The sequence below is a fragment of the Penicillium psychrofluorescens genome, assembly GCF_964197705.1.
Source record: "Penicillium psychrofluorescens genome assembly, chromosome: 3".
NCBI classification, from domain to species: domain Eukaryota; kingdom Fungi; phylum Ascomycota; class Eurotiomycetes; order Eurotiales; family Aspergillaceae; genus Penicillium; species Penicillium psychrofluorescens.
The window spans coordinates 2,937,227-2,964,936 of NC_133441.1; the positions used below are offsets into that span (position 1 = coordinate 2,937,227).

A 27,710-nucleotide genomic window follows, 5' to 3' on the forward strand; every position below is an offset into this window, starting at 1 on the left:
CGCTTTACCAACAGCTATAGGAACAAGTCAGGCAAGGTCATCGTTTCGGTGCCGGGGGAATGTTCAACGGCTGCGATTCTCGTTGCAGAGCAGGTGACGGCCCGTTGCTAGGTAGCTGCTGAGTCTGCGCTAGGAGAAATGGCTCGATTTGGCCCGAGAACGAGTACAGTTCTGGAATCCCAGAATCGGCGACAAATCCGAGGTTTTGCATGAACTCCGGCTGATTGTCGGCCCTGCAAAAAGAAAAAAAAAAAGGATTAGTATTGATAAACTAAACAATCGGGACAGAAAACTCACTTTTCAGCACCATCCAAGGATGCCAGCTCGTCAAATAGCGCGTCGAGGTCTGGGGCGATCCGCTGTCGTTGCGAAGGTCCATAGCCGTCCATGTCAACAAATGAGCCGAGACCGAGGGAAGGATCTTGATATGTGGGTGGATACTGTCCGGTGGCATGGAAAGAAGGGGAGAGTTCGGGGAGTATGTCGGGTGCAGGTTGGGATTTGGAGAGACCAGAGACGGATTGCCGGAGCCCGCTGCCCAATGTACTGTCCAAGTGACTGGGCTGCGGTGTAATATCGAGGGCGCCGCCGACAGTGGCCAAGGACGAAGTGGAGGTGGATAGGAGTGAGGGCTGTGTAGCTCGAAGCCAGGGCGACGAGCGGAATGGGTCAACGGAAGAATTGGCGTTGCTTCGCGAAGCAATTCCCCCGCTTGCAGGAGGCAAGTGTTGAGAAGCCGTTGGAGATGGGTTTATTAAATGAGAGCCTTGGCCTGCAGCATGTCTGTCTGGCGGAGACCAAAGTAGAGAGAGGTGGGAGGAAGAAGTTTGAAGTTTGTTCTGAAGACCCAAATCTAGGTTCCATGGAGAATCTCTAGAAGACGCATGGGGGAGCCCGTAACTGAGAATCATACCGAAGGTTGGGGTAGTGGCTGATATGCTGTAGGTTTCCATGTAGACGTTAAGCAATTGCAATAACCGACTCGAACTCTGCATAGCCCGCATCCTATGAGGCATCTCTGGTAGGGTTTGATTGTATTCACGCGAGGCGATCTGCAGGCTCAATGTTGTGACGATGCTCTCGTAGATCATCTCAAGTCCGACGATGTGTGGCGATGCCAACCTGACAGGACGGCTTTGTAGGTCCACCCGGTAGCTTTTCGGGAGCGACGAGATCCAGCGTTGCAATTGGAGATCGAGTGACTCTAGTTGAGACCGCGACACTGTTGGGTCTTGTCTGTAACAACACAACTCGTTTAAAATGGACACGAGAGACACCAGACGGTTGAAAGTGCTCAAGGCGTGAAGTGGTCCGCGCTGCAGAGAAGCACGCGCGGTCTGAGTAGGGCGGAGCCCGGTTTGATCTTCCCATGGATGCCATTCTTCCAGTCCATCTTCGTTGATTGACCCGACCCTTGCTAGGTCGGCTTTCCGCAAAGACGGGCACTGTGAGGTCTGTTCCGCAATCAAGGTCTCAAGAACAAAGCATCCCAAAAACACATGTTTCGCTCGTCCTGATTGCTTGTCTTGCTCGGCCGAGAAAGATGGCCGATCAAAACCGAGGGCGTGTGCGATTCGTACAGCCTGTCCCACAAGCATCCACGCGGCAGTCCACTCCTGCTGCCCAAACTTGATGAGGGACAAAATCAGCAGAGCTTGAACATGGCCGACTTCATGAGGCCCATCCTCGGGTGGGATCAGGTCTCTAGATGTGCTGTACAGTCGAGACGTATCTACAGAAGGTCGATCGTCCAGCGGTCGGGTGGCAGTGATAGACATATCTTGGAGCGAGGCCAGCGTCAGCACGGCCCACAAGGCCGCATGATCTCCAGACCCGGGAACAGAGCGGGAAATATATACATCACCCTCTGTATATTGGAATGCCGTTCGAAGGATGTCATGTTTCTCCAGAATAGGAAACCAACATTGGGTGTATGAAAAGTAGATGTCGAGAAGGGGCCAGGCATTGTAAGGGAGCTGGAGAGAGGGGTTCGTTGGAGATTGGCCAGGAGTGTGGGCAATGGCAAAGGCAGAGTAGGGCTCGCCGCTCAGGCCATTATTCGAAGGTGTCTGAGTACCGCAGTTACGGCTGGGGCGAGAGGTGGTATGTCTAATGGCAGAAGGGCGAGATGGCGAAACGCCCGCGGGCAATGGTGTTTCTCGGATATCCAACCCCTCTGGCATCCGCCATTCCTGGGCCTCGGAGGAGGCGAGAATGGAATCAACATCGACCGGCGTGTCGCCTTCTCCCCAAGCTTGAAGAGATCGCTGCTTTTCCTCCTCGGGAAGCTCCAACACCACCAGCACGCGCTCAATGTCTCTCAAGACGCTGCTGTTCTTAAATGACGCCAACAATGTGTCCGAACTCTCCGCCTCTTTTCCCATTGTAGCCAAGTGGCTGGGCATATTGATTGATCTCATCAACGCGCACATCACATCTTCACTACCCTGAATGTTCTGGAAGGCCAGTCCCCACAGTAGCTCGAGCGAGCGAATATACCCCGTTGGCAGACCGCGTTTCTTCGGGTTTGCCTTGTAAGTGCAGGGTCGGCAGAGCGTTGCGCAGGTCGAACACACCGGTTGGGCGCCATCGCATTTATCCTTCTTCGAGCGACAACTGTCGCATGCACGCGACACGCGCTGTCGTTTGGGATGGGCCGCATTCTCGTCTGGGAGGTTCTGCCGACTGTCCTCGTCAACGTCGGTGTATCGCCGCTTAGATTTCCCGCTAGCCCCGGTGGCTTGGCGAGACTCGGAGCTCATGATGATCGATTCGGTCCACTCGGCGGCTTCAATCGCATTTTTCTCGACCGGGTCGTACGGTGGACTGAACGTTCGGCCGAGCGCGACGGTACCAGCAGGCGCTTCACCCCATGAGTCGCCCCAACCTTGTTAATCTGGGCAAAAAATGCAGAGTGGTAGTACTGCAGCGATGGCAAGACTGAGAAGTTGCAGAGACAAAAAGCGAAAGGAAGCGGGTTTGTCCGGGGGTGAGCTCGTGACTGTGGGGAAAATGTCAGCCACCTGAACCCTCCAGCCAGCGGACCGTACTAGAGACGATATTGCGCTGTTGGCTTGACACTAGCCAAGGATAATGGATAGTCAACGTACTCTCTGTAGTACCGACAGTAGTAACGACAGAGTCCGGGGAACCGGGAAAAAGCAATCGCCCTGTCATGTCCGGCTGAGGGCTTCTCCGTCTGAGTCAGCGCGTGCACGGGACCTCCCCGCAAAATCCACTGTTCACTGCGATCGCTGCTTGGAGAGAGTCTTTCCCTGTCTTCCCTAATCATGAGCCCCTGTGTTTAACGTTTCTTTCTGATGTTGGTCTCCTGGTGACCAGGTGTTGACACCATGTCCATTCTCGTGCGCCCGCCCAAGCGCAAACTCCATGAGATGGAAACCCTGGCCGACGATGCACCTCGCAAGCATGGATCCAACGGCTTCGTCCCAACGACCCCGGCTCGGTCGGATTCAACGTCTCGCCAACAGACCGAACACACCGAGACTTCCGCTGACCCGCAGTGGCAGGCAACATCGCTGCGAGAACTCCACTCGAATCGTGGCTCGCCCGTCCTGTTTGACAGTGGTCCCTTGCAGATCCCGCGCAACTTCAGCCCAAACGCGTCAGTCGTGTTAATTGGCATTCGAGGAACCGGAAAGTCCAGTCTCGCGGTCATTCTGGCGGCGACATCAGGCCGGCGCTTGATCGATGCCGACCGCTACTTCCAGCAGATGACCGGCTGCTCTCGCGCCGCTTTTAAGAAGGACAATGCTCTCATCGAATACAGACAGCAAGAGGCCCGGGTGATGGAGTCGATGCTGTCAGACAATCAGGAAGGCTGCGTGATTGCGTGTGGAGCCGGGTCGATGGAGCGCACTGGACAGAGGCTGTTACGGGAATATGCGCGCACCCACCCTGTCATCCATGTGGTTCGAGACCCGGACAGTATTCAGTCATATCTCAAAGCGTGGGATACGCAAAAAGTGCGACATTTTCTCGAACTGTCCGGTCCCATATACCGCGGATGCTCAAATCTGGAATTCTTCAACGCCTCCGAGACCAACGGTAGCGAGCATGGAACAAAAGATAGCCACCACGATCATACCCCGACTCCCTTTCTCACATTGAAACGAGTCCAGCGTGACTTCCTTCGTTTCATCGCCTTTGTGACCGGCGACCATGAGGAACTGAGTCGCCAACAAGCCTCTTTCCCACTGTCATTATTACCTGTCGAATCTCGCATGTACACGTCCGCGGTCTCGGTGCCATTCTCGTTCATCCATGAACAAGATCTGGACATTGAGTCGATAGAGTTTGGAGCAGATGCATTTGAATTGTCGATCGACGTGGCAAATTGTCTTTCTGGACATTCTGGCGCCGATTCAAATTTAGCAGACGGTATCAGTCAGGCCGTGGCGACCATTCGCCGAAAAATCATCGTGCCATTGATATTCCATGTGGAGAGCCATGGCATTTCTGGACCATCGCCCTCTCCGAATCGAGACCCTTCTCGATGCAACGATGAAATGTATCTGGATCTGGTTCGCCACGGTCTCCGAGTTGCCCCAGATTTCTTGACAATTGATCTATCACGCGACGATAGTCTTCTTTCCCAAGTGATCACTACTCGAGGATCGACCAGAATCATTGGTCATTTTGAAGCTTTTCACTCCTTGCCCGGGGGTTGGGATGGAGACGAATACATCAAACTCTACGAACGCGCCAGAAAGATGGGCTGTGATATTGTCAGGCTATGTCAACCAGCTGAAACGATGGAGGACAACCTCGCTGTTCAGCGATTCCGCCGGCGTGTCCAGAATCTCCCATACTCCGACATTCCGCTGATTGCTTACAATACCGGACACCTTGGCCGAACTTCACGATGCTTCAATCCCATCCTGACACCGGTTATGCACCCCTCTTTGATGCATGACAGCCCCACCTATCTACAACCTTCCATCACCGCCCACCATGTCCAAACAGCGCTTTACAACTCATTCGTGCTGGACCCGATGCAATTCTTTGTTTTCGGAGCCAATGTTACTTACAGCATGTCCCCTGCAATGCATAATACTGCATTCAAACTGTATGGGATGCCTCACTTCTATAGGATCTACCAGTCGTCCACATTGCGCGGTCTGAATGATCTTGTGGAGAACCCATACTTTGGCGGGTCGAGTGTCAGCCTGCCGTATAAGACGGAATGTATTCCCCTTCTTCACTCTATGTCATCTCATGCTCGAGCGATCGGCGCCGTCAACACGCTGATTCCAATCCGAAATCTTGAAGGAGAGGATCCTCGCTTATCACGGGAATCATCGGTGTACCTGGAGAAAAATCGCGCGGGTCCCGTCAAGGGTCTGCATGGGGACAACACCGACTGGATTGGTATCTGTAACTGCATTCGCCGGGGTCTTTCTCCAGCAAATGCTGTCCGTCCCTCATCGACCGGTCTTGTCATCGGATCTGGTGGCATGGCTCGTGCTGCTGTCTACTCCATGATCCACCTAGGAGTACAGACCATTTTCGTCTACAACCGGACTCTTGAAAAGGCAGAAAAACTGGCTCATCATTACAACCGGCAAGACCTGCATTCCAAAGAGCAAAGTGGGCTCAATGGCCGTCCGAAAGTCAACATCCTAAACTCGTTGGATGACCCTTGGCCTAGTGCTTTCAAGCAACCGACCATCATCGTCTCCGGTATTCCAGCCCACAGTATCGGCGGCCAGCCTGCTCCCAACTTCCACCTGCCTTCACAATGGCTGGAGAGCCCCACCGGCGGTGTCGTCGTCGACGTAAGTTCCCCCCTTATTCCTGCTTTACTGCGTGACACTGACTCTGATATAGTTGGCATATAAACCTCTCAACACGCCTCTTATGCAGCAGATACGCGCCCTATCGCATCGCGGCTGGGTTGCCCTCGATGGTCTCGATGTCCTGCCTGAGCAAGGCTTTGCCCAGTTCGAACTATTCACTGGCCGCCGTGCCCCGCGTCGCTTGATGCGGACTATTGTGCTTCAGGAGTATAGCAACGAGGAAGGAGACACCGATCAAAGTGCGATTAGGAATCGACTGCAGAACCTGGATGGTCAGCCCGCTTGAAGCAGGTGGATGTACCGCAGATTCTGTTATTCCAGCCACTAAGGGAGTCGTGTGAAGCGAAGCAAACGCCACCGAAATGCGAGGTGCAACCAAGTCAACCACTGTCTTCGTGATGGAGACACCCCGATAGCCTATGGTGAAGAGGAAGAGGCCACTCGTGCCTTGTCATCTACACATAACCTTGGTGCCGCTTACCTGCGCGCGAGCATGGTTAAGTGAGATCTTCGTGACTACCCATTGAGACGGTCGTCAGTACATTTCAGCTCTCTACTTCGCGCCCAATTCGGCTTTCTATCGGGGTCTATATAGGCCATGTGCATCAATTCGCGAGTATAGATAATCCACCAAATCTTGTATCTATAGCTATCTGTGTAGCCAAGAATGAAGAAATGATACCCAGGACCTTTCTTGCTGTGGTCGTCCCAACTAGCCCTAAACACGTGATGCGTTTCAGATGGACCCTGAAACACGGCGGCCCAAGCTGAGGGAGCCTTGCGGCCCCCTCATGGCTGTTCAGGGGCTGTTTCTAGTCAAGACCCTGACCCCTTGGCTCCAGTCAGGACCCAACAGTGTTTGAGACAAAAGGCCCGGTCCATGGTTGGCACGCAGGAATGTACATTATGGAGTCTCTTAGTCGATCTGAGCAGATGCTCTCCTGGGGGCAAGGCTGGTATTTCTGCACAACACAAGTACCAAGCCCACTTGGCCCTTTCTCCGGTACTAACGATACTCCGGCACTTGTGGCTCTCTCGGGCGCGGACGATCTTCGTTTAGGTGATTTCACGATCTCGTTCTGGGCCAGGGGTCCGTTCATTCGGCGCCCAGCTCGTGGCTGGCCCGCTCTGCTAGTCGCCGTCCACGTAGACTGTTGTATCTAGGACCTTGTACCCAATGTACGTACGGAAATAGCGCAATAATCGTAGGGAAATACACACTATTATTTATCGAGTGTAAACAGCGGTGAATAATAATAACAATAATAAGAAGAAGAGGTACCGAAGTCCAATGCGTGGGGGAAGTTCCAGACTCGGGTTCTGTTCTGCCACTTGACTGTTCCATCCCTCTTCGGTCGTCTTGCCCTGCCTTCCCTGCACTCCTCTCTCTCCTTCTCCTTCCCTTCCTTTTCTTTCATTTCTTCCTTCTCGAACCTCGCGCCCTGATCTTCGGTTCTTCCCTCCCGATTCTCGATCATCCCTTTCTCTTTTGCATCGAGCACATCGGCGCGCTCGCCCCTTACCATCGCGCAGTTCGCCCGCGAGGGGCAACACTGGGGTCTCGCCTGCGCTTGTTACCACACCCGCGTCCCTCGCTCTGCCTGAAATCCATCTGGAGCAACACTTGGGCTGACCATCACACGGTGTCTGGTATGCTAATAATTTCTTTTCTTCTGCCCTGGCTGCCATCTATGGCGAGTCTTGTCCCCTTGAGCTTGTACCGGCCATGGTCATCCTGACCAGGTCGGACCAACTAATCGGCCCCGGGTTGGCACTCAGGGGACGGATGTCTTACGCTTAATCATGAGAGAAACCTTCAGCTTGGCTAACGCTGTCAGCAGCTTACAGGTACAGCCATCATAGGTCTTCTTTTTCCAATCCCCCCCTCCCCTGTTGCGTTCGCCGCCAATCTTGCGCGTCCATTCTCCACCTCCCCCTCAACATCATCGTGGCCGCTGCGTGTGCTTGACCATCGCTTTTTCGAACGGAATTCAACGCCGCATGTCTTCGCGCGCGTGACATTCGTCGTCGTCGCCACCAATCACCCGCCTACGCCATCGGTGATCCGGCGAACGGGCATCTTGCATTACCTTCCCATCCCAAGGGATCATTGGGTCGCGCAGTGCTCGCCGTTTCCTAGTCAAAGTGGCCTACAATGGAGTCCCCGGCTATTGAGACTCCCATGATGGAGCAGGACGATATCCCCATCCCCTGCAAGGGCTGTGGAGAGGTACGCATCCGTGGTCAGCCCTCGTGAGAACCCAACTAACTGTCTCCCCAGATTCTCGAGGAAGGAAAAGCTTTTGAACTCGGTAGGTGTTCTGGAACCAAATTCTTACCGCTGTGCAGCGATACTAACGTCTTCCAGCTGGACAAAGGTGGCACATTGATTGTTTCCGATGTAGCAATTGCTCTACCCTCCTCGATTCCGACGCGCACCTCTTGCTGCTGGGCGACGGCTCGCTGATTTGCAGCAAGTGTACCTACAACTGCAGCTCCTGCGGCAACAAGATCGAGGACCTGGCCATCCTAACCGGCGACCAAGCCTTTTGCGCGCAATGCTTCCGATGCCGCAACTGCAAGAAGAAGATCGAGAATCTGCGCTATGCGCGCACGTCTCAAGGAATCTTCTGTATGGATTGTCACGAATCATTAATGCAGCGACGGAGGAAAAGAACTCGCGGCGCGGCCAGCAAAAAGTCATCGTCACAGGCTAAACTGGACAAGTCACTGCCTTCGCTGCCACCGCACCTAATGGCGGAAGCTCAAAACGACGCGTTCGTGGATTCGCCGTCCGATGGGTTACGCAGCCGGGACACGCCGGGCGCCAGTGATGCGGGCAGATCAGAAACCTCACCTTCCCGCCAGGCATCAGGTAAGAAAGCCGCGATCGACCATCGCTGGGACACCATGACTGATTCTTTCTCTCTTCACAGACAGCCTCATTCTTCCTTCCAGCACCTACCGAAGCAGCCGCCAATTGACGAGCCCGCGCGATGCTGAAGCGGACGGAGGCGCCGAATTCCTCATTCCTCTCGCGTTCGACCCTTCCACTGAAGGCACCCGATCATCATCTCGCGCACAGTCGCAGCAAATGGACGGACTGCCACGTGATTACTTCGGTGCTCTTGGATCGGGCGATTCGTCGCTCAGAACGTCACGCGACGGGCGTGACTATCTCCAAGACCTTGGCTCTCGTGCCTCATCCGAGAATCACTCTCCTCATATTGCGTATCAGGATGCTCGGCGCGATTTGGATGGAGCGACTGGCGCCACGGACAAAGCGACTGCGGATACATTCAAGGCTGGCCAGTCGACCTCTGCCCGCAGCTCCACGTCGGATATTCCGATCACATTGATGGACACAACAACTTTCTCTGATGCCACCAGTCCAGAGAGCAATCCTTCCAAGGAGCAAGGTGATGTTCCCAACACGGCGCCTCTAGATCGCGCCGCGGCCATTGCTCGGCCCACAAGCGAGCTTCGCAAACTTCACGAGCACGAGTCCGGGGGTTCGTCCCGCTCTCTGCCTGCGTCGTCGGGCATGGCTTATCCGCCCAAGCGAGGTGATTCGCTTGAAACCAAAAGCTATACGATCCCGCGGAAGGAAATTGGGCTTTCTTCCCGGTCTCAGTCGACCGGCCCGTCGCCCTATGACGAGTCGCCCAGAATGCGCGCCGAAACTCCATCTGAACCGCCCAAGAGCAGTGCACAGAATACCCCCCAGTTGGATTCTCAGCGGCCGTTGGACCGCGCGGGCTCGCCGTCCCGGTCGCGGTATAATAGTGTTGTCGACTATCCGGACGAAGAACTAGCCTCGGCAGCTCAAACCAGCGAGTCCTTCTTGCGTCGTATGTCGAACTCCGTTCGTCATGGTCGCAGCTTTAGCGACAAGAGTGTGCGTCTCAGCAAAGATCTAAAGTCTCCCCGGTCGCCTACCAACGGAAGCGCTGTGGGAACTGATATTAGCAGTCCCCCTGGTACTGCGGAAAAATCCGATGAGGTCTCTTGGCTTCGAACTGAATTGCGCAAGGAGCGCCAGCGAGCTGCGGAGATGGAATTCGCTCTCCGTGCGACCGCCGATGTCAAACAGGTCAACACGGAATTGTCTGAAAAACGTTCGACTATGGTTGTGCTGGATGCTCAGAGAGAGATTGTCCTGCGTGAGCTTACTGTCTTGACCGAGCATTTGGAAGCTGAGAAGCGTACTGGAAGCGGTGGAGCCTTGGACTTGTCTAAGCTATCGAACAATGTTCTGCGGGATCTTGCTGAAGCGATCCAGAAGCTGAAGGAGTCGTATGGCCCGCAGATCGAGGAGCTCGTCCAGAGGCGCTTCGATTTGTCGGAGGAGCTGGCCAACTTGCAACGCCAGAAGGAGAAGAGCTTCCAAGAGTTTGAACAATTGTCATCCAAGAATGCTCAGTTGGCTGAATTGAACAACCAGCTTGTGCACCAGATCCAAGGACTCTACAAGGCCAATGATGGACGTGGACCGAATGGCCTGGGGATCTACCACAACAAGGAGAAGTCAACCAACTCTATCGAGACTTTCAAGCCCGGCATGCACGATTTCCCGACGTCCATCTCGACTGCGCATATCGACGAGGAAGGAGAGCATGCTACCGCCACTGCTACTATCGTTCCTGGACCTCAAGTTGTCAGCATTCGCAAAGGCCAGCCGCGCAAGTTCAATTGGAAGAAGGGTGGTCAGAACGTCGCCAAGGGTGTCAAGGGACTCAAAGGGGCCTTCATGAGTAATGAGAATGAGGGTGGCCTGCCCCGCTCTCAAACCCAGGACCCGAGCCGACAGGGCTTTGGCTTCTTCGGAAATCAGAGGAACAGACAAGTGGGTAAGATGTCACATACTGATAGCGTGCCCGTGTTGGCTGAAGGTGGTGGTATGTTCCCTCGTTTCTTGTTCTGCCATTCTTCGCTAATCATCCTGCAGGCCTATTTGGTACCGATCTGGAGGACCGTATGGTGCATGAGAAGAGCATTATTCCAGCTGTCGTCACCCGTTGTATCCAAGAGGTTGAGCTGCGAGGTGAGTGCCCTCTTGTGTGATTATCAATTCAGATGCTAACTCCAGTCAGGCATGGACATGGAAGGCATTTACCGCAAATCCGGGGCTGCTTCGGTCATCCAGGGCATTCGCGAAGGCTTTGAGCGGTCTCCGTTCGACTATGACCTCTCGGATCCAGACCTGGATATTCATGCCGTAACCTCGGCTCTGAAGCAGTACTTCCGGAAGCTTCCAACACCTCTGATCACTTACGAGGTGTACGAGAAAATTATTGAGTCTAGCGAACTCACTTCAACACTGGAACGCGTGGATCTGCTACAGAGGAGTCTTATGGAGCTACCTCGTGTTCACCGTGACGTGCTTGAGTTCCTAGTCTTCCACCTGAAGCGCGTTGTCGAGCGCCGGGATGAGAATTTGATGACCAGTCAAAACGTCGCAGTCGTTTTTGCACCGACCATTATGAGACCCGAGAGTCTCGCTCGTGAGATGACCGATGTTCAAAAGAAGAATGACGTGGTCAAGTTCCTTGTGGACAACTGCCAGGGCATCTTCCAAGGAATGCAGGCCTAGGTGTCTCCTTATCTACTTGTTCGTTGTGCTTATACTTTTTTTTTGACTTTTTTCTTTTGCGTTTTTGGTTCTGTTGCCGACTGTCACGGCAAACAACAAATTGGCAGATTGGAGAATTCCACCTACGCCTGTCTGGATGACGATGGCCTCTGTGTACATATACCCGCGCTTGTTGCCCTGCCCCTTTGCCTCCTTGCCCTTTTTTTTTTCCCTCCCCCCTCAGCCTTTTTATGATCAGCGTTGCACGCTCGATGCCGATACCCTGTCATGTCTCGATTTTCGTCCCCGATCCATATCCCGCAGGTTCGAAGCTATTCATAATCTCTCCTGAGAGATCAAAATTTCCTGTGTTGGCTTGGGTGGCCCTTGTCTTTTTTCCCCCCCTACTGTGTGTGTTATCTTGATCCGACTCGGTGAAGCGAGCATTGGACAGTAGCGTTTGCATGTTCATCGTTTACTCTTGCCTCAGGCTGTAATGTCTTTACTCGAGCGCAATCCATTGCACGTTACCAAGTCTCACAAAGGTTAAAGAAGAAGTTCACAACGTACAGAAGTAGTCAGCTAGGCAGAGCGCATTGGCTGGATCAGAAATAAATGAAAGAAATGGGCATTCATTTACGACTGCGACAACTACTTAGGGCTACTATTAGTCGTGGCCATTGAGTTCCCGCCTCGCCCACCGCCTTCATCACTCGGGCAGCTCAACCAACAGGCCAACACCAGCATCTCAAACCCCCTCCACGCCCCCAGGGCTCTCTCATCACCGCCATGTCCAAGCCCAGCAAGTACCTCCTCCTGTCACTTCCGACCTCCATCGTCCCCTCGCACCACCGCGACGACGCCCTCGACGCCGTCTCCGCCACCGTCTCGCCGGACAATGGCTCCGCCGCCTCGTTCCCGATCCCCGAGTTCAAGATCGGCACGCTAGACGCCCTCGTGCAGCAGGCTGATGAGCTGACCAAACTGGAGAGTGGCTGCCAGGGCGTCGTGGCGAAGGTGGGGGACGCGCTGAAGAACATCCTCGGTGGAGATGAGGACCAGATTGAGAAGATGAAGGTGGTGAACGACAGTATGTGTCGTCCCCTTCGAGAGTGTGGATGCTGTGTGCTCGCTTCTAACTGCTGCAGAGCCCGTGGATCAGTACCTGCGCACGTTCCAGTGGAATAAAGTCAAGTATCGGGCGGACAAGCCGCTGGCGGAGTTGATTGATCTCCTGCAGAAGGTTCGTGCAGAGACAGCTACGGCCAAACGGTGGGCAAGAGCAGGCTGATCGTTTATTATAGGAGGCTGCCAGTATCGACAACGATATTCGATTCAAGTACTCCCAATATAACCAGGTTAAGAACAATCTGGCCACGCTGCAGCGGAAACAAGCGTACGTTGATATTTCCACCTCTCTGCTAGATATCGTCTGCTAACCTGTGATATCTACAGAGGAAACCTATCGACAAAGTCCCTCGCCTCAGTGGTCGACCCCCGCTCTGTCATCCAGGACTCCGAATACCTCGAGACGCACCTCGTTGCTGTGCCGGCCCAACAAATCAAGGAGTTCCTCAAGACCTACGAAACCGTGGCCCCCATGGTCGTGCCACGGTCCGCCCAATTGGTTGCCTCGGACAGCGAATTTTCTCTGTACTCCGTGACGACGTTCAAGAAACACAGCGTCGAGTTCGTGCACAAGGCTCGTGAGCACAAATGGATCCCGCGCGATTTCAAGTATGTGGAGGGCGGGAAGGAGGAGGAGCGCAAGGAGGTTGAGCGTGTGGGCGGCGATGAGCGGAAGCTTTGGGGCGAGACGCTGCGTCTTGGACGGACCGCGTGGAGTGAGGCGGTCATGGTCTGGATGCATGTGCTTGTCCTCCGAGTGTTTGTGGAGACGGTTCTGAGATACGGATTGCCCTTGGACTTTGTGTGTGCTTTGATCAGGGTATGTTTGGACACCATTCCGTTCCTTTGCAGAGCTATACTAATCTGTCATTTTTCGCAGACCCCCTCCTCCAAGCAGGCGGACCGTGCGAAACACAACTTGGAAGACAAGTACTCGTACTTGGCTGGCAATGCCTTTGGACGAGACAAGAAGGGCCGTGTCAAGCGAGATGATCCCAGCGAGATGCATGCCGCAGGCGAGGGCGGCGGCGCAGACTACACGGCGTACGTGTTTTACGAGTTCGAGTTCAATTAGTTAGTTTGACTCGGTCAGGGTTGCTGGGGGAGGGGGACTTTTTGGGGTTAGTTGCGTACATATACCAGTACATTGAGCACAAACGTGTAGGACTTTTTTCCATTTGTTTCCGCTTTCGGGTATGCACTCTACAAATCTACTCTGAGAAAACACACAGTGTGCAACAGCAAGGTGATCCATGTATTGACCGATAAAGGTATGTACAGCATCAAACGGTGTATGGGGGGAATCACCGAACAACCCAGCAAGACACGCTATACACCAAATCACAAGCTATACAACACGCGCCCCTCTCTGCCACCTGCATGGCACCTATTTACTGCTTCTTGGCAGGCAGGAAACCGTTCTTGTCAAGGTACTCAATGATCTGCTTCACAGCATCCATAACCGGGAGCTCGTGGTTCTTGATGTGAATCTCGGCGTTGGCAGGGGCCTCATAGGGAGCGGAGATACCAGTGAACTCCTTGATGACACCCTCACGGGCCTTCTTGTAGAGACCCTTGGGATCACGCTGCTCAGCCACCTCAACGGGGACATCCACGTAGACCTCCACGAAGGGAAGACCGGTCGACTCGCCGGGGGTGGGCACCTCGTGCAGGGCGCGGGCCTGGTCGCGGTCGGCGCGGTAGGGCGAGATGAACGAGGTGATGGCGATGGAGCCGCTGTCGGCGAACAGCTTGGCCACCTCCGCAATGCGCCGGATGTTCTCCGTGCGGTCGGCCTCGCTGAAGCCCAGGTCCTTGTTCAGGCCGAAGCGGACGTTGTCGCCATCCAGGCGGTAGGCGTGCACGCCACGGTCGCGCAGCAGCTGGTGCTCAAGCTCGACGGCCAGCGTCGACTTGCCGGAGGCGGAGAGACCGGTCAGCCAAATGGTCAGACCACGCTGGTTGAGCTGGGTGCTGCGCTCCTCGCGGGTCAGGGCGGAGGCGTGGAAGGTGATGTTGCTAATTGAGTGTTAGTGAGTTGGTTATGCTGAATTGGCCGGAGAAGGGATGGACATACGTGGCCATAATGAATGTGGGATGTTGAAGAAGAAAGAAAAGGAAAGTGACGGTGAGGGAAAAACGAGGGGCAAAGTCGGCGGGGCGGAAAAGAAACAGTTGAAACGGGCCGCGTCAGGGAATGATCGACTCTTGGCAAGGACAGATGTACGAGGGATCGAATACGAATGTTCCTAGGGAATCTTTTCAGAGGTTCACTGGAGAATGGAACAGGGCCGGGCCAATGGTCGTCCGTACCAGAGATTGGATTTGTGTGGCAAAGAGGGACGGATGGCAGGAGAAAGGAAAGGCAGTTCCTACGGGCTTCTTCTAGATTGGAGGATCAAGAAGACGTTTTGGAATAAGAGGTGGAAATTCAGATTAAAAATGAAAATGAGACTGAAAAAGGACAAGCCTTCTTGAATGACCCCGGAAGGAGAGGTGATACGACTCAATTAGGGCTGCTGGCGGTGCTCGATATACCTCAGCAGTCAAGGGTGAAGACAACGAAAATTAGAACTTCAGCATCAACACCGCTGTTTCTCATCCCTAGCATGCGTAACTGCTCTCTAACAAAATAAAGTATTCTCCGGTCCGATCTTGGCCACTCCTTTCCCGATTGACTCACCATAGTAAAGATGCCGAGGTCCAACCTCTTCCGGGCCCCAGTTTATCTCTTGCCTCAACCATTGATTTCTCCCAACAAGTCGCCTCTCACACTATGCTCCGTCTCCCTATCTCGGCCCGACTAAAGCCTTGTCTGGCCCGGCCCGTTGGCAATCCATCGCATTTTCTCTCTGCTCGTGCCTCCCTACGCAGTCCGCTTCGGAGCCAACGTCTCAATTCCACCACCGGTAAACCCCGATCCACCCCGTTATCTGAATGCAAACGACAACTAACCCGTCTACGACTACAGCATCCCCGTCAGAGCCTCTTCCGCGCCCGCGATCCCGCTTCCGTCGCTTCGCCGGCTTCACCTCTCTCGCCGTCCTCGCCTTCTCCGCCGGCCTCCTATTCCAAACCCAACGCACCCTTTCCCACCTCATGGCTGTGCCAATGGCCTCCGACGCTGAGTCGCTGACCTTGTTCGTCGCGCCAGACGACGCGACACAAGAGATTGAAGACTACATCCGCACGCATCCCGTGGCGGAGTCCCTGCGCGCCAACCCGGACTTCACCGAGTCGCGCCCGCACCTCAAGTTCCCGGAGGGGTTACGGGAACGCAGCCTGACGGCCGGGACACTGGCTGGGCCCAACAAGATCCCCGTGCCACCATACGTCTTCAACGAGCGCGGCGGCAAGAGCATGGTCTCGCTCATGTACCTCGGCTCCGACATCTGTGGCCACCCAGGCATCGTGCACGGCGGTTTGCTGGCGACCTTGCTGGACGAAGGTCTGGCGCGATGCTGCTTCCCAGCCCTGCCGAATAAGATCGGCGTCACGGCGAACCTGAACATCGACTACCGCGCCCCGGCCATGGCGAACCAGTATGCCGTGCTGCGCGCCGAGACCATCAAGGTCGAGGGCCGCAAGGCGTGGGTCGAGGGCCGAATTGAGACCCTCCCGACTGATGGCACGGATCCCGTGGTGCTGGTTGAGGCCAAGGCCTTGTTCATCGAGCCCAAGCAGGCGCGGGTATGTTTTTTTGTTCTCCCCTTTGCTTTAAGGTCCTACCGAACCACCGCTAACTAACTGATTGCTAGGCCCTGTCGAGTCTATACAAAGTGGAGTGAGAGATAGCATTGGGATTATTGGGCATTGGCGTTATAGACCTAGATATTATCTTTCATTCCATGCACAGCAGTATAATTGACAGTTATTGTTATTCCCCTGGCAGATAAGTCAGGGTAGAAAAGCGCCCCTCACAAATTAAAGGACCTGAGCACAGTATAAGTGGCGTCAACCCCTGCCGCAGTAGTCAATGTCCGACTTCACACTGTACAGGGATAGATCTACGTCAAACGTTTCGCACGTCAACCAAAAACCAATCTACCAATGATGTGAACTCTTCCGGTCTGACCAGACCAGGTGTTCACAGTGTAACCAGATGGAGACAAATCCTTGAGGCGCTAACACTGTCTGCCATGCAGCTCGGGTTGTTGTCCACCGATGACCGCAAGGCTCACAAGGCTTGTTGTGCACGGTGTAGCACCGCTAATCCGAGATCTCGTCTGCTCATTCGCTGCCACAAATCCTATCGTTATTAGCCCAGGATCGCCCTTGCTGAATCGGGCAACGGACAATAATAACGAAACCCCGACACGATGCAGTCTAATCTCCAAGCATCCGGCCCCTGTTATCAAGGCATTTTTTTCGACGAATCTAGTGCCCGCACGGAATGTTGGGCGGAATGGCCCGTCACAGCGTTACCTTGTCTGTTGGTCCAGATCTTGAATGCAACGCAGCGACGCGGGGATGATCGACAGGGGCGGATAACGCATGCCGGACAGGCACGACGCGCTACACAAGGGGAAAACATAATAATACCAAGCTTTCTTTTTTTCCCAGGAAGCACGAGGGGTCGGTTTTTTTCTCACTGCACACCATGCATGGACTGTTATTGTCGCTTCTGGCCGGCACTGCGCTGGCCAAAAATGTCATTGAGGACTATGATGTACTCCGCTATATCGACCCACTGATTGGAAGCTCCAATGGAGGTAGGTGATCGACTTGAGGTCGTGCGGGACCATGATAAGTGGGATGGACACTAATGTGTATCTCTAGGCAATGTCTTTCCCGGTGCCGCACTGCCCTATGGCATGGCTAAAGCCGTCGCCGACACCAACTCGGAGAGCAACCAGGGCGGGTTTGCCTACGATGGCAGCAATGTCACTGGGTTTTCGTCTATGCACGACTCCGGGACTGGAGGCTCCCCATCGCTGGGCAATTTCCCTCTCTTCCCGTACAAAGCATGCGCCGGCGATACCGTGGATGGTTGCGTCTTCCCCAAGGTTTCCCGCGCGACGCCCTACGTCAACGGCTCCGTGCAGGCCAGCCCGGGCTACTTTGGGATTACGCTGGCGTCAGGTGTTCATGTCGACATGACTGTCTCTCACCACGCATCTCTGTTCCGCTTCCGTTTCCCACAAAACAGCAGCCCGCTGGTTTTGCTGGATCTCTCGGATCTGTCCGACTCGCGCCAGGACAATGCGACCATCTCCGTCGACACCGAGCTTGGTCGTATGACCGGTTCCGCTCCGTTCTTGCCCAGTTTCGGTAGCGGCGAGTACACGCTGCATTTCTGTGCGGACTTCAAGACCCCTGGTGCGACCCAGGACGAAGGTATTCGCGATGGCGGCATCTTTGTTGATGCTCGTGCGAGTACCGATGTCCATGACCTGAAGATCTCCCGCAGTATCAACGGCTACCCGCTGCCAGTAAGTGATAGACCTTATCTCCAGCAGTCAATCTTGAGCTAAAAACCAATACTAGGGTGGTGGATTCTTCCGATTCAAAACCCCGCCTCAAGGGACAGTCGAGGCCCGCGTCGGAGTCAGCTTTATCAGCCCGATGCAGGCGTGCATTAATGCTGAGAATGAGATCAAGCCCGGGAAATGGGACTTTGATTTCGAGGCGACGCACAAGACGGCTGTGCAGCAGTGGACCGACAAGATGGCTCCAATTCGCGTATCGCGAAACGGTGTCAAGACCTCGGTACTCACCAATTTCTACAGCGGCATCTACCGCACGATGATGAACCCGCAGAACTACACGGGCGAGAACCCGCTCTGGACGAGCTCGGAGCCGTACTTTGATTCCTTCTACTGGTTTGTTGCAGCACCTCCCCAGGTATGTGAGACCTGTACTGACATCTTTCTCTAGTCTCTGGGACTCTTTCCGTTCCCAGATCCCATTCCTTACCCTCATCGACCCTAGCTCGGTGGCCCAGATGGTGCGCTCGTTGATTGATACGCAGCGTCATCTTGGCTGGTTGCCGGATTGCCGCATGTCTCTCTGCAAAGGTACGTCTTCGATTAAGATTACACAGCTCAGGATTCTTCTGACAGCTCTCGGTGTTTAGGATACACGCAAGGTGGGTCAAATGCGGACAACATTCTTGTCGACGCGTACGTCAAGGGATTGACGGACGGCATTGACTGGGATGCCGGCTATGCCGCTGTCCAAAAGGATGCCGAGGTTGAACCGTACGACTGGTCCAATGAAGGCCGCGGTGGTCTTCAGAGCTGGAAAAGGCTGCAGTACATCCCCGTGGAGGATTTCGATCACGAGGGCTTTGGTACCTTGACTCGCAGCATCTCGCGCACACTCGAGTACTCGTACAATGACTTTGCCATTTCGCAAATGGCCCAGGGCATGAAGAAGACGGCTGATGCAGAGAAATACCAGAAGGCCTCGGGAGCCTGGAGAAATCTCTTCAAGGCGGATCAGACCTCATACAGGAATACCACCGACACGGGCTTCAAGGGCTTCTTCCAGCCCAAGTACCTGAATCAAACGTGGGGGTATCAGGATCCTCTGAAATGCTCCAATATCGACACCAGTGGAAGCATTTGCTCGCTGCAGAACAATGCAGCCGAGACCTTTGAGTCCAGCATCTGGGAGTATCAATTGTATGTTTACCCGCGTTGTCAAATGTGCGCAATACTAACATCTCTCACCAGCTTCGTTCCCCATGACATGGCTGCCCTCATCCCTCTCCTGGGCGGCCCCAACGGCTTCGTCAAGCGCCTCGACTATCTCCACGACCAGAAAATCACCTACATTGGCAACGAGCCAGCTTTCCTAACGGTTTACCAATATCACTACGCCGGACGCCCGGCCAAGTCCACCGCTCGCGTGCGCACCTACATCCCCGACTACTTCTCGCCGACGCCCGCTGGCCTCCCCGGCAACGACGACTCTGGCGCCATGGGCTCCTTCGTCGCCATGTCGATGATGGGCATGTTCCCGAATCCCGGCCAGAGCGTGTACCTGATCACCGTGCCCTTCTTCGAAGCCGTGAGCATCACCAACCCGCTCACGGGCAACGAAGCCACCATCCGCGTGATCAATTTCGACAAGTTCAACTCGCTGAACAACACCGGCGGCTCGGGCTTCATCCAGTCCGCCACCATGAACGGCAAGCCCTACACCAAGAACTGGGTCTCCCACGACTTCTTCACAGAGGGCCATGACCTGGTTCTCGTCCTGGGCCGCAACGAAAGTACCTGGGGTACCGGCCCCCAGGACATCCCGCCGTCCCTGTCTGATTCGTCGTCGGGGACTGTGAGCGCTCGTTCTCTGGACGACACCTTCGATGACTTTGGTTTCGGTGATGCTGTCGTTGGCAGGAGACATGCTCATCTTGATACGCATGCTCGCATGGCTCGCGATGGGAGCCACTTCCGGGGAGTTTAAGGTCTTCGATTCTCACTGTGTCTTGACTTGATGTCTATAGCACTCGCTTCAGTTCTTTGTATTCAATCCTATCTTTCCTTTACCCTTTGAGCCGATTGGGATGGACTTGGTAATTGCGTCTTTGGAGTGATACTATTTCCTAAAGGAGTAAAGCTACCCATTGTTCTGTGATTGGTGAGGGACGTGAAGTATCTCGTTACGGCAACATGTAAATAGGCAACCTGATCGAATTAACATTTCAAAGCATGCACAGTCCAATGTACAGTCCAGACAGCTATCACGCCAATGGCAGTTATGTGCGGGTTACTGCAGAGAGCAAGTATCTGCAAGGCCGATCGCTACCGATCAGAATAGGGAATCCTCCCACAGCGATGTGGCAGGCTTCTAGAAGAATACTACATGGCAAGTCTAGGCCGGGCTGCTGGACCCCAAACCCTTGGAGGCATGCAAAAATACGATCCCGAAGCTTTCTGTGTCCCCTAGAGCGGCCCCATTTAACGCTAGTCATGGCGTTAATTTACCTACTTTGACAGTGAGATGAGGCCATCGCGGTGGAGTAGCACGTCAACTGTAAACGGGGCAACTGGTTAGCCAGAACGCAGTCGCTCGTTTCTACCGCAGTGGACCGGAACTATCCAGGGGCTCTGCAGATCGACCATCTCGGGAAGCCGGTGCAGTCGGTTAGTCCAACAATTGGACAACTCCTGTGGACTGTGTAGATGTCTGGGCGAATGAACGAATGCCTGATCTGTTAGGCCTCCAGATTACGTGAGCTCCGCTCCTCTGCACGTGGTCGGGACGAACCCTGAACAACCCGAGAGAACCGAGACAAGATAACTGACGACTCCGTCTTTTCGAGGATATGGCCGGCTCGGCCGTTTCAGACCCATTTTGGCCAGCCCGATCCGCCTCTCTGCCTCGTGCATGTATGGGGGATGCGCAACAGGAGATTACGCTGATCCATCCATCCCCCACGGGTCCGCCTTGACCGCATTCAGGAAAGCACCTCATCGGCACCCTATCAGGGATCGACAAAAAGGTGTTCCCATCCATTCCATGTTTCTCGGGCCCCCAATGCTGTCTGACTCCAGTCGTGCCCGCCCCTCCGACGGGAGCTTTTTGCGATGTTCATTCGATCGCTTGCGGGCCCAGGTCTCGGCGCCACCATTTAATGCACTAACTAACTTCACTCCGGAACAGCCCATCAACTCATGATGTGGGGGCTGACCGGACGTGCCCCCAGCACGAGTTGCCCCTTGCCATGAGCCTGGTGGCCAACCCGCAGCCCGGAGCGCCCGACTACTGCACAGGAATCGAATAATATTAAATGTTCGGACGGTGAGATTGGTTCCAAGCGTTATGCCCCCATAGGCAGGCGGAGCCGGGCGACCTTGGCCCGGCCGAACGCTACAGCCACGGCTGAGGCTCGAGAGCACCGCCTATTGCGGCAGAGTATGGATGCTCCATCACGTCATGGCGCTCTTTGCCCGGCTTCGTTTGTCCACTTTCCACTTTTTATTTTTCTGCGCTGGTGGAGCCAGGTATTATCGTAGAGTACCTAGCATACCCAGAATCGCCCATTTATTACCCGCCCGTAGTGACGTCGCCCGTATCTGCTATACGGGCAGCAGCGACTCAGATCTGCAGCTCATTTTTAATTAATCGATGTTTCCCTTTTTCGCCTTTCTTTTCTTTCTCTCTCTCTCTCTTTGTCCACGCCCTCTCCTTGTATTGTCGGCCACCGAGATACTTCCAAGTCTTGCCAGAATCCAGCCCTGAAGCCGTCGCCCCATTGCCCGGATCCGGAAATCAACTTCACTATCCACCCCCAGGTGAATTTACTTCCACTTGGTGTTCTCTAGGCCTCTCACTCACGTGTTACTAGCGCCCGCGATTTGGTTTTGTTCAAAGTAGTACAACTGAGCATTACATGCATACCAGGGCCCTCAACAACGTTTCTTTCGACTCCACCGAGTACCGTCAAGCCCGGTTTGCCCGGACGTTAAGACAAAAATGGCGTTCAACAACATGGACCTTAGCAATGGAGACGACCGCCGCGATGACCCGGTCTACAGCGACAAGGACGAGTCCAAGCTGAAGGATTTGGAAGATCTCGAGGGCCAAGGCCGTCGCCGGAGCTCGCATCACCATGTCACCGCCGTCGACTCGTCTTCAACGTCCGAGAGCGTCGGTCGGCAGATCGAAATGGAGTCGGAGAACAGCATCAAGTATCGCACGTGCAGTTGGCAAAAGGTCGGTGTTCCCCGAGCCAATAGGGGAAACTAATCAATGCTGATGGTGTTACATAGACCGCTGCGCTGCTCTTTTCCGAGTACATTTGTCTGGCTATCATGTCCTTCCCGTGGTCATACTCCCTCCTGGGCCTGGTGCCCGGTCTGATCCTCACCATTGTGATCGCGGCTATTGTGCTGTATACTTCGCTAACTGTCTGGTATGTGCGGTTCATTTCTGAGAAAGATTGTGCGGATGCTGACCCATGTGCAATAGGAAATTCTGTCTGCGCCACCCCGAAATTCGCGATGTCTGTGATGTCGGACAGTATCTGTTCTTCAATTCGAAGATCGTGTGGTGGGTAACGGCCGTCATGTTTCTGTTGAACAACACCTTCATTCAGGGCTTGCACTGCTTGGTGGGTGCCGAGTATCTCAACACCATGACCGACGGTGCCGTTTGCACCATCGCCTTCTCCTTCATCATGGCGATGATCTCGTTCTTTTTCTCCCTGCCGCGGACGTTCAGCGCTCTGTCCAGAATCGCCACCTTTTCGGCTTTCTTCACATTCGTCTCGGTTATCTTGGCGACCGTTTTCGCTGGAATCGAAGGGGAGCCCAGCAAGACTGGCTACACAAACACAGGGCCGGCGAAATTCATTGTGGTCGCTGATCCTAAAACCGGCTTCGTGAATGGGATGAGCGCCTTTCTGAACATCAGCTACACCTTCATCGGCCAGATCACGCTGCCCAGCTTCATCGCAGAGATGAAAGAGCCCCAGGATTTCTGGAAATCGGTCACCGTCGTTACCATTGCCGAAGTCATCGTTTTCAGCTTGGTAGGCGCGGTCATCTACGTCTATACCGGTCAATACACAACGGCGCCTGCTTTCGGCTCGCTCAGCAATGAACTCTACAAGAAGATTTCTTTCTCGTTCATGATCCCGACGCTCATCTTCCTGGGTGTGCTGTATGCCTCTGTCTCCGCGCGCTTCATCTTTTTCCGCATCTTCGAGGGCACCCGCCACAAGGCCAACCACACTGTCGTGGGCTGGGCCTCGTGGGCTGGAATTCTCTTTGCCCTCTGGATTGCGGCCTGGATCGTCGCCGAGGTGATTCCGTTCTTCTCAGACCTGCTATCGATCATGAGCTCTTTATTCGATTCCTTCTTCGGATTCATCTTCTGGGGCGTTGCTTACCTGCGCATGCGGTATGCCGACCACGGTCCCCGCTTTTATGCGGTGCGCGGTATTCGCGGCTGGTTGGGAGCCATCCTCAACGTCTTCTTGATTTTGACCGGCTTGTTTTTCCTGACTGGTGGCACCTACGTAAGTCTCTTCGATTTGTGCTTTCACTCGTGCGATTTTTTGGAAAAATGTGCTAATCCTTTTCTCCGGCAGGCTTCCGTTGATTCAGTCGTTGTAAGCTACAGAAAGGGTGCATTCGGTAAGCCCTTCACCTGTGCCAGCAACGCCATTTGAGCGCGAATCCCGCAGGGCGGGACAAAAAGCTCTCCGTGATTTCGATTTTCATCCGTTCATGCATATATGTATCCTTGGGTCGATGGAGCCACGCTCTAGGCCCCCTCTTCTGCAGCGCCTAACGAAGTGCTTTGGTGACCCGAGGGACAGAAAGAGGAGATGTTGTATTTATCATTTGTTGTTTTTTTCTTTTTTTTCTTTTTCCGATCTGATCGATGGATTTGCTCTCCGTTACCTCTTCGATTAAGTCGGATCGGGTTGGATTAAGGATTTGGAAGGAGTACGATCTACAACCGCAGGATTAATGGGCGGTCCTTTTGGTTTCTTTGTTTTCATTTGGATTATTTCACACGAGATAAAAATACCCCTGCCATTTTATGCATGTATGTTTCCCCATCAGCGAACCCGGAAGTCAGCGAACCCGGAATAGACCGACGTGTTGGACGCCACAACCATCTATATCCTCCTCTTATAACTTTAATATATACTTCCATTTCGGGAAGACGGGCAATTGATAGCGATCATAAACACAACAAAACAACCGCGACATTATAAGAGAACGGCAGACAATTGGAAAAGCAAGTGTTAGCGTATCACTATAATTATATCCAAAGCTGATACATGCGACCAGAGGGTGTGGAGAACAGGGCTTCCCGTCCGCTCAGCCGTACTTAAGCCCACTTTTAAACGCGGCCAATTCTCGATCCGCCCTTAGCTTAAAATGACGATAATCTTTTCCTTGGGGTGAGTGTGGGTGATACGGATGAATTTTCTGGAGAATGGGGTGAGAGAGGTGAGAAGAATGAGAAATTCTCTCCCTAACGTGGTCACTCCCCAGAGTCCCCACTAGATCCGTAGGAAGATGAATATCTCTTTGAGGGCGCATGTCTAGTCTGCCATAGTTTTACTCTACCATTCAAACGATTCTTGAAGAACAGACTACACGTGCTACGTCACGTAGGTTCACCCGCGAATTCATCTCTTACAGATAGGGCATAGGCTTGCGCAAAACCCAATTTGTGTCCTAGATCACAACCCAGAAGCCAACCCAGACCCAATGGAGTTCCAGTCAACCAGTTTAGACCCGGTTTAAACCCAGTTTTGCATAAAATTGTAGCTTGGCATTCATAATTCTGAAATTTAGTACTGTTCTTTACACTTGTTCTGGTTATGCTTTTTAATATTGCTTAGTATTGTACTCAAAAGTTGTAAATTTTAAGAAATTATATTGAATGGAAGCAAGGAGCTTTATTATTATTATTACCATTTCTTGATGAAATCTCATACATTTGAAGTGTTATAGGAGTTGCGAAGGGTTAGGGACCTAATGGGGGTATAGGTGATAGTATTTAGGTCAAGATCTGCGATAACCAACTTTACTAGATTTCAAAACATTCCTGATTCATTAATTCACGACATTGGCCAGTTTTCCATCACACCATTTCTCGATATTAAGCTTGAGGGTGTTCAAGTAACTGCTGATGGTCGCTCTCGTGTACCAAGCCACGTGTGGCGTAACCACCAAGTTCAACTCATCTGCTTCATGTTGACCTAGCTTGAGGAGTGGGCTGTCCCCTTCCCTCCATTGTTCTCCCGCTCCTGAAGGTTCCAGTGAGAATACGTCGGTCGCAGCTCCAGCAAGCAATCCTTCTCTTAATGCTTCAACCAGCGCTACCTCGTCAACAATTCCTCCGCGCGAGACATTGATCAATATAGTATGTGGAGACAGCTTGCGAAGTTCGTTCATGGAGATAAGCCCGATAGTTTCAGAGTTGCGAGGTACGCACAGAATCAAAACACTTGATCGAACAAGCACTTCGGCAAATGCAACCCGGTTGACTTCATTCTTTGAAGTAGTCACAAAAGAATCTGTCGCATTGGACCCAGAGCTTTTCCGAGACGAAACCAAGACGGTCATCCCAAGCACTTGGCAAAGTTGCGCAACGTGTTGGCCTGTAATTATTGAAAAGAGTAAGGCATTTTCGCTGCCATTAGGAATTGTAGGGTCAACCCAAGTACTCACCTATTGCACCGTACCCAATAATTCCTACTGTCTCTTCACTGCATGCCAGAGGTGGACTGTTGTCCCTAGTATTCATCTTGTATGTGAGTGTCCCTCGATCTCTCCATTCTGTTGTTCCCAGAACGCTATGGTGCAGGCGAAAAAGCCTTCGACGGGAGGCGAAATAGAGAGCAATAACATGCTCCGCAACACTTCGAGCATTAGAGTTCGGCGAGTTAAGTACTGGAATTCTTCGTTCGTTGCATTTCTGTCGATCTATGTTGTCGGTTCCCGATGCCACCGCAACAACTAAGCGAAGGTTTGGCGTCACGTCTGGCGAAAGAGTTACTTCGTCGAGCGGTGATACTGTCACGACGATAATTGTGGCATCTTTAACAGCTTCACGGATCTCTTGCACGGTTTTCAGCTGAGACGTGCAAGTTTTCAAGCTGTGAGAGTATCCCGGGGGGAGGTTCAAGAAGTCTTGAGGAATGGGCACATGCCATGAGTCCAGAGCCACGATTGTGAGATGCATGTTGCCCGTCGCTCCGTTGAGCAAGGAAAATGGGATTGGCCACCAGAAATAGCCTTGAGAATGCACAATGATACCCAAGCTGAGGGGACACCGCTAAATCTTTAAGTGGCAGCTCGGCTAAATTTGAAATAGAAAAGCGGTCATCACGGCGGTCTGGAAATACGCTAGCAGCATCTTTATTATTAGAAGAGATTACACAATACTGAGATTCATAATCTACCGAAATATACTTAACGAGCTTCTGTGTACTAGTTGAACAGTGAACTCCGACGGAATTCTTTGAGCCACAAATACGACAACTCATCCCTGTCCTTCACACTCTGAAGCCCGTGAGCGGACTTGCGAATTACTATGCACAGATCTCAAGTCCTTCGAATACACACTTGAACTCTCTTATCCATAGGCAGTGACAATTGTTAGCAGTTGATTGATTGGTGATGACGGGTTGGCCATCCAGGTACTTGCTGCGATACAATAATGCACGCATATATCTCGGTGCATGGCACCGGGTTCAAGGAAGCAGTATTTTAGTCGTCTCTCGCGAGCAGATTTCAAGATATCCAGCGATGGAGGATCGTCGATCGCGGTAGAAAAGTTTTTGACATGATAAATTGCCCTTCTCTCAGGTTACTCTTTAAATCCGTTTCACCATCCAACGTTGCAGTCTCCCACCGCTATCTCCCTGCCTCACCTTATCAAAGCCTTCGGCCTCTTCCAATGTCGTGTATACCTCCCATTTCGTAACTGTTTCTTCTTCAACATGCTTCCAAAGCTGCTGGAAAGAAGAATTGTCATGCACAAACATGGGTTTTCCACCATGGGGATTGTTGTCCCACTCGCCGGGGGAGAGTGAACCGAACGAAACCCCAGTAATAAGCGGCCCTCTTTCTGGGCTGACAAGTTTGGTCATTTGTTTCGCAACTTGTATTTGGCCCTCCCAGTCCCAGAGGTGCAAGAAGAAACCGGAATTCAAGAAAGTCACTCTCTTTTCAAATTCTGCAAGTGCTGGCGTGTTGTGCAGAAAGTCTTGGACGATGAATGTTGTACGGAGATGATCCCGGTCACGGAAAAGGTCGTACCCCAGGTCGATGAATTCTTTCTTCAATTCAACACCAATAGTATTTTCAGAAGGTGCACCATCGTACACCAGTCTCCTGATGTCCTGGCCTACGCAGCAACCAAGGTCCAGGAACAGCTTTCCTTCCTTAACTTGTTCCAGTATGTTGGAATACGCGGGAGAATTGGCGAGGTCAAAATGAAGGAAAAGGAATCTCGAAAAACAAGGGAATTTTGTGATAGCCCACCCTTTTTCTCTCTGTATCTATTAGTCAAGCCCTGAATGGATGCTGGAACGGTGGCCTTCTCACAATATCTTTTACGTGAGACTCAAGCTCCTGACGTGGAATGCCAGAGTATCTTTGCAATATATCACCAGCAACGCCATGCAATAGCTGTAATAAATTATAATCCTCGTGTTGCCACCGAGGAGCGACTTTAACTTCAGAAGCCATCTTGCGTTTTCAATTGAA

The 27,710-nt window shown here is 53.1% G+C and overlaps 8 protein-coding genes across 8 annotated transcripts; 6 read left to right on the top strand and 2 right to left on the bottom strand.

The window, feature by feature from the left end:
- Positions 1 to 37: 37 nt before the first annotated feature.
- PFLUO_LOCUS5234 (uncharacterized protein) lies at positions 38 to 2,762 on the bottom strand (the record flags this gene model as incomplete). The annotated part of the gene is made up of 2 exons (XM_073782663.1): positions 38 to 233; positions 298 to 2,762. 2 exons carry the CDS (start codon positions 2,760 to 2,762, stop codon positions 38 to 40), a joined length of 2,661 nt encoding a protein of 886 aa, XP_073639296.1.
- Positions 2,763 to 3,353: 591 nt separating this feature from the next.
- PFLUO_LOCUS5235 (uncharacterized protein) lies at positions 3,354 to 6,105 on the top strand (the record flags this gene model as incomplete). The annotated part of the gene is made up of 2 exons (XM_073782664.1): positions 3,354 to 5,798; positions 5,851 to 6,105. The coding sequence occupies 2 exons, from the start codon at positions 3,354 to 3,356 to the stop codon at positions 6,103 to 6,105; spliced, it is 2,700 nt and encodes an 899-aa protein (XP_073639297.1).
- Positions 6,106 to 7,974: 1,869 nt separating this feature from the next.
- PFLUO_LOCUS5236 (Rho-type gtpase-activating protein) lies at positions 7,975 to 11,412 on the top strand (the record flags this gene model as incomplete). Its single annotated transcript, XM_073782665.1, has 6 exons — positions 7,975 to 8,049; positions 8,101 to 8,131; positions 8,188 to 8,694; positions 8,756 to 10,717; positions 10,768 to 10,863; positions 10,913 to 11,412. The coding sequence occupies 6 exons, from the start codon at positions 7,975 to 7,977 to the stop codon at positions 11,410 to 11,412; spliced, it is 3,171 nt and encodes a 1,056-aa protein (XP_073639298.1).
- Positions 11,413 to 12,180: 768 nt separating this feature from the next.
- Positions 12,181 to 13,594, top strand: PFLUO_LOCUS5237 (Vacuolar ATP synthase subunit C; the record flags this gene model as incomplete). Its single annotated transcript, XM_073782668.1, has 5 exons — positions 12,181 to 12,481; positions 12,540 to 12,634; positions 12,696 to 12,787; positions 12,847 to 13,339; positions 13,400 to 13,594. 5 exons carry the CDS (start codon positions 12,181 to 12,183, stop codon positions 13,592 to 13,594), a joined length of 1,176 nt encoding a protein of 391 aa, XP_073639299.1.
- A 316-nt stretch (positions 13,595 to 13,910) lies between these two features.
- Positions 13,911 to 14,604, bottom strand: PFLUO_LOCUS5238 (Adenylyl-sulfate kinase; the record flags this gene model as incomplete). Its single annotated transcript, XM_073782669.1, has 2 exons — positions 13,911 to 14,538; positions 14,597 to 14,604. The coding sequence occupies 2 exons, from the start codon at positions 14,602 to 14,604 to the stop codon at positions 13,911 to 13,913; spliced, it is 636 nt and encodes a 211-aa protein (XP_073639300.1).
- A 1,014-nt stretch (positions 14,605 to 15,618) lies between these two features.
- Positions 15,619 to 16,307, top strand: PFLUO_LOCUS5239 (uncharacterized protein; the record flags this gene model as incomplete). Its single annotated transcript, XM_073782670.1, has 2 exons — positions 15,619 to 16,209; positions 16,278 to 16,307. The coding sequence occupies 2 exons, from the start codon at positions 15,619 to 15,621 to the stop codon at positions 16,305 to 16,307; spliced, it is 621 nt and encodes a 206-aa protein (XP_073639301.1).
- Positions 16,308 to 17,119: 812 nt separating this feature from the next.
- On the top strand, positions 17,120 to 19,932 carry PFLUO_LOCUS5240 (uncharacterized protein; the record flags this gene model as incomplete). Its single annotated transcript, XM_073782671.1, has 6 exons — positions 17,120 to 17,231; positions 17,299 to 17,951; positions 18,007 to 18,341; positions 18,397 to 18,536; positions 18,596 to 19,145; positions 19,197 to 19,932. 6 exons carry the CDS (start codon positions 17,120 to 17,122, stop codon positions 19,930 to 19,932), a joined length of 2,526 nt encoding a protein of 841 aa, XP_073639302.1.
- A 2,013-nt stretch (positions 19,933 to 21,945) lies between these two features.
- On the top strand, positions 21,946 to 23,644 carry PFLUO_LOCUS5241 (uncharacterized protein; the record flags this gene model as incomplete). The annotated part of the gene is made up of 4 exons (XM_073782672.1): positions 21,946 to 22,185; positions 22,242 to 22,384; positions 22,441 to 23,491; positions 23,564 to 23,644. 4 exons carry the CDS (start codon positions 21,946 to 21,948, stop codon positions 23,642 to 23,644), a joined length of 1,515 nt encoding a protein of 504 aa, XP_073639303.1.
- Between the last annotated feature and the right edge of the window lie 4,066 nt (positions 23,645 to 27,710).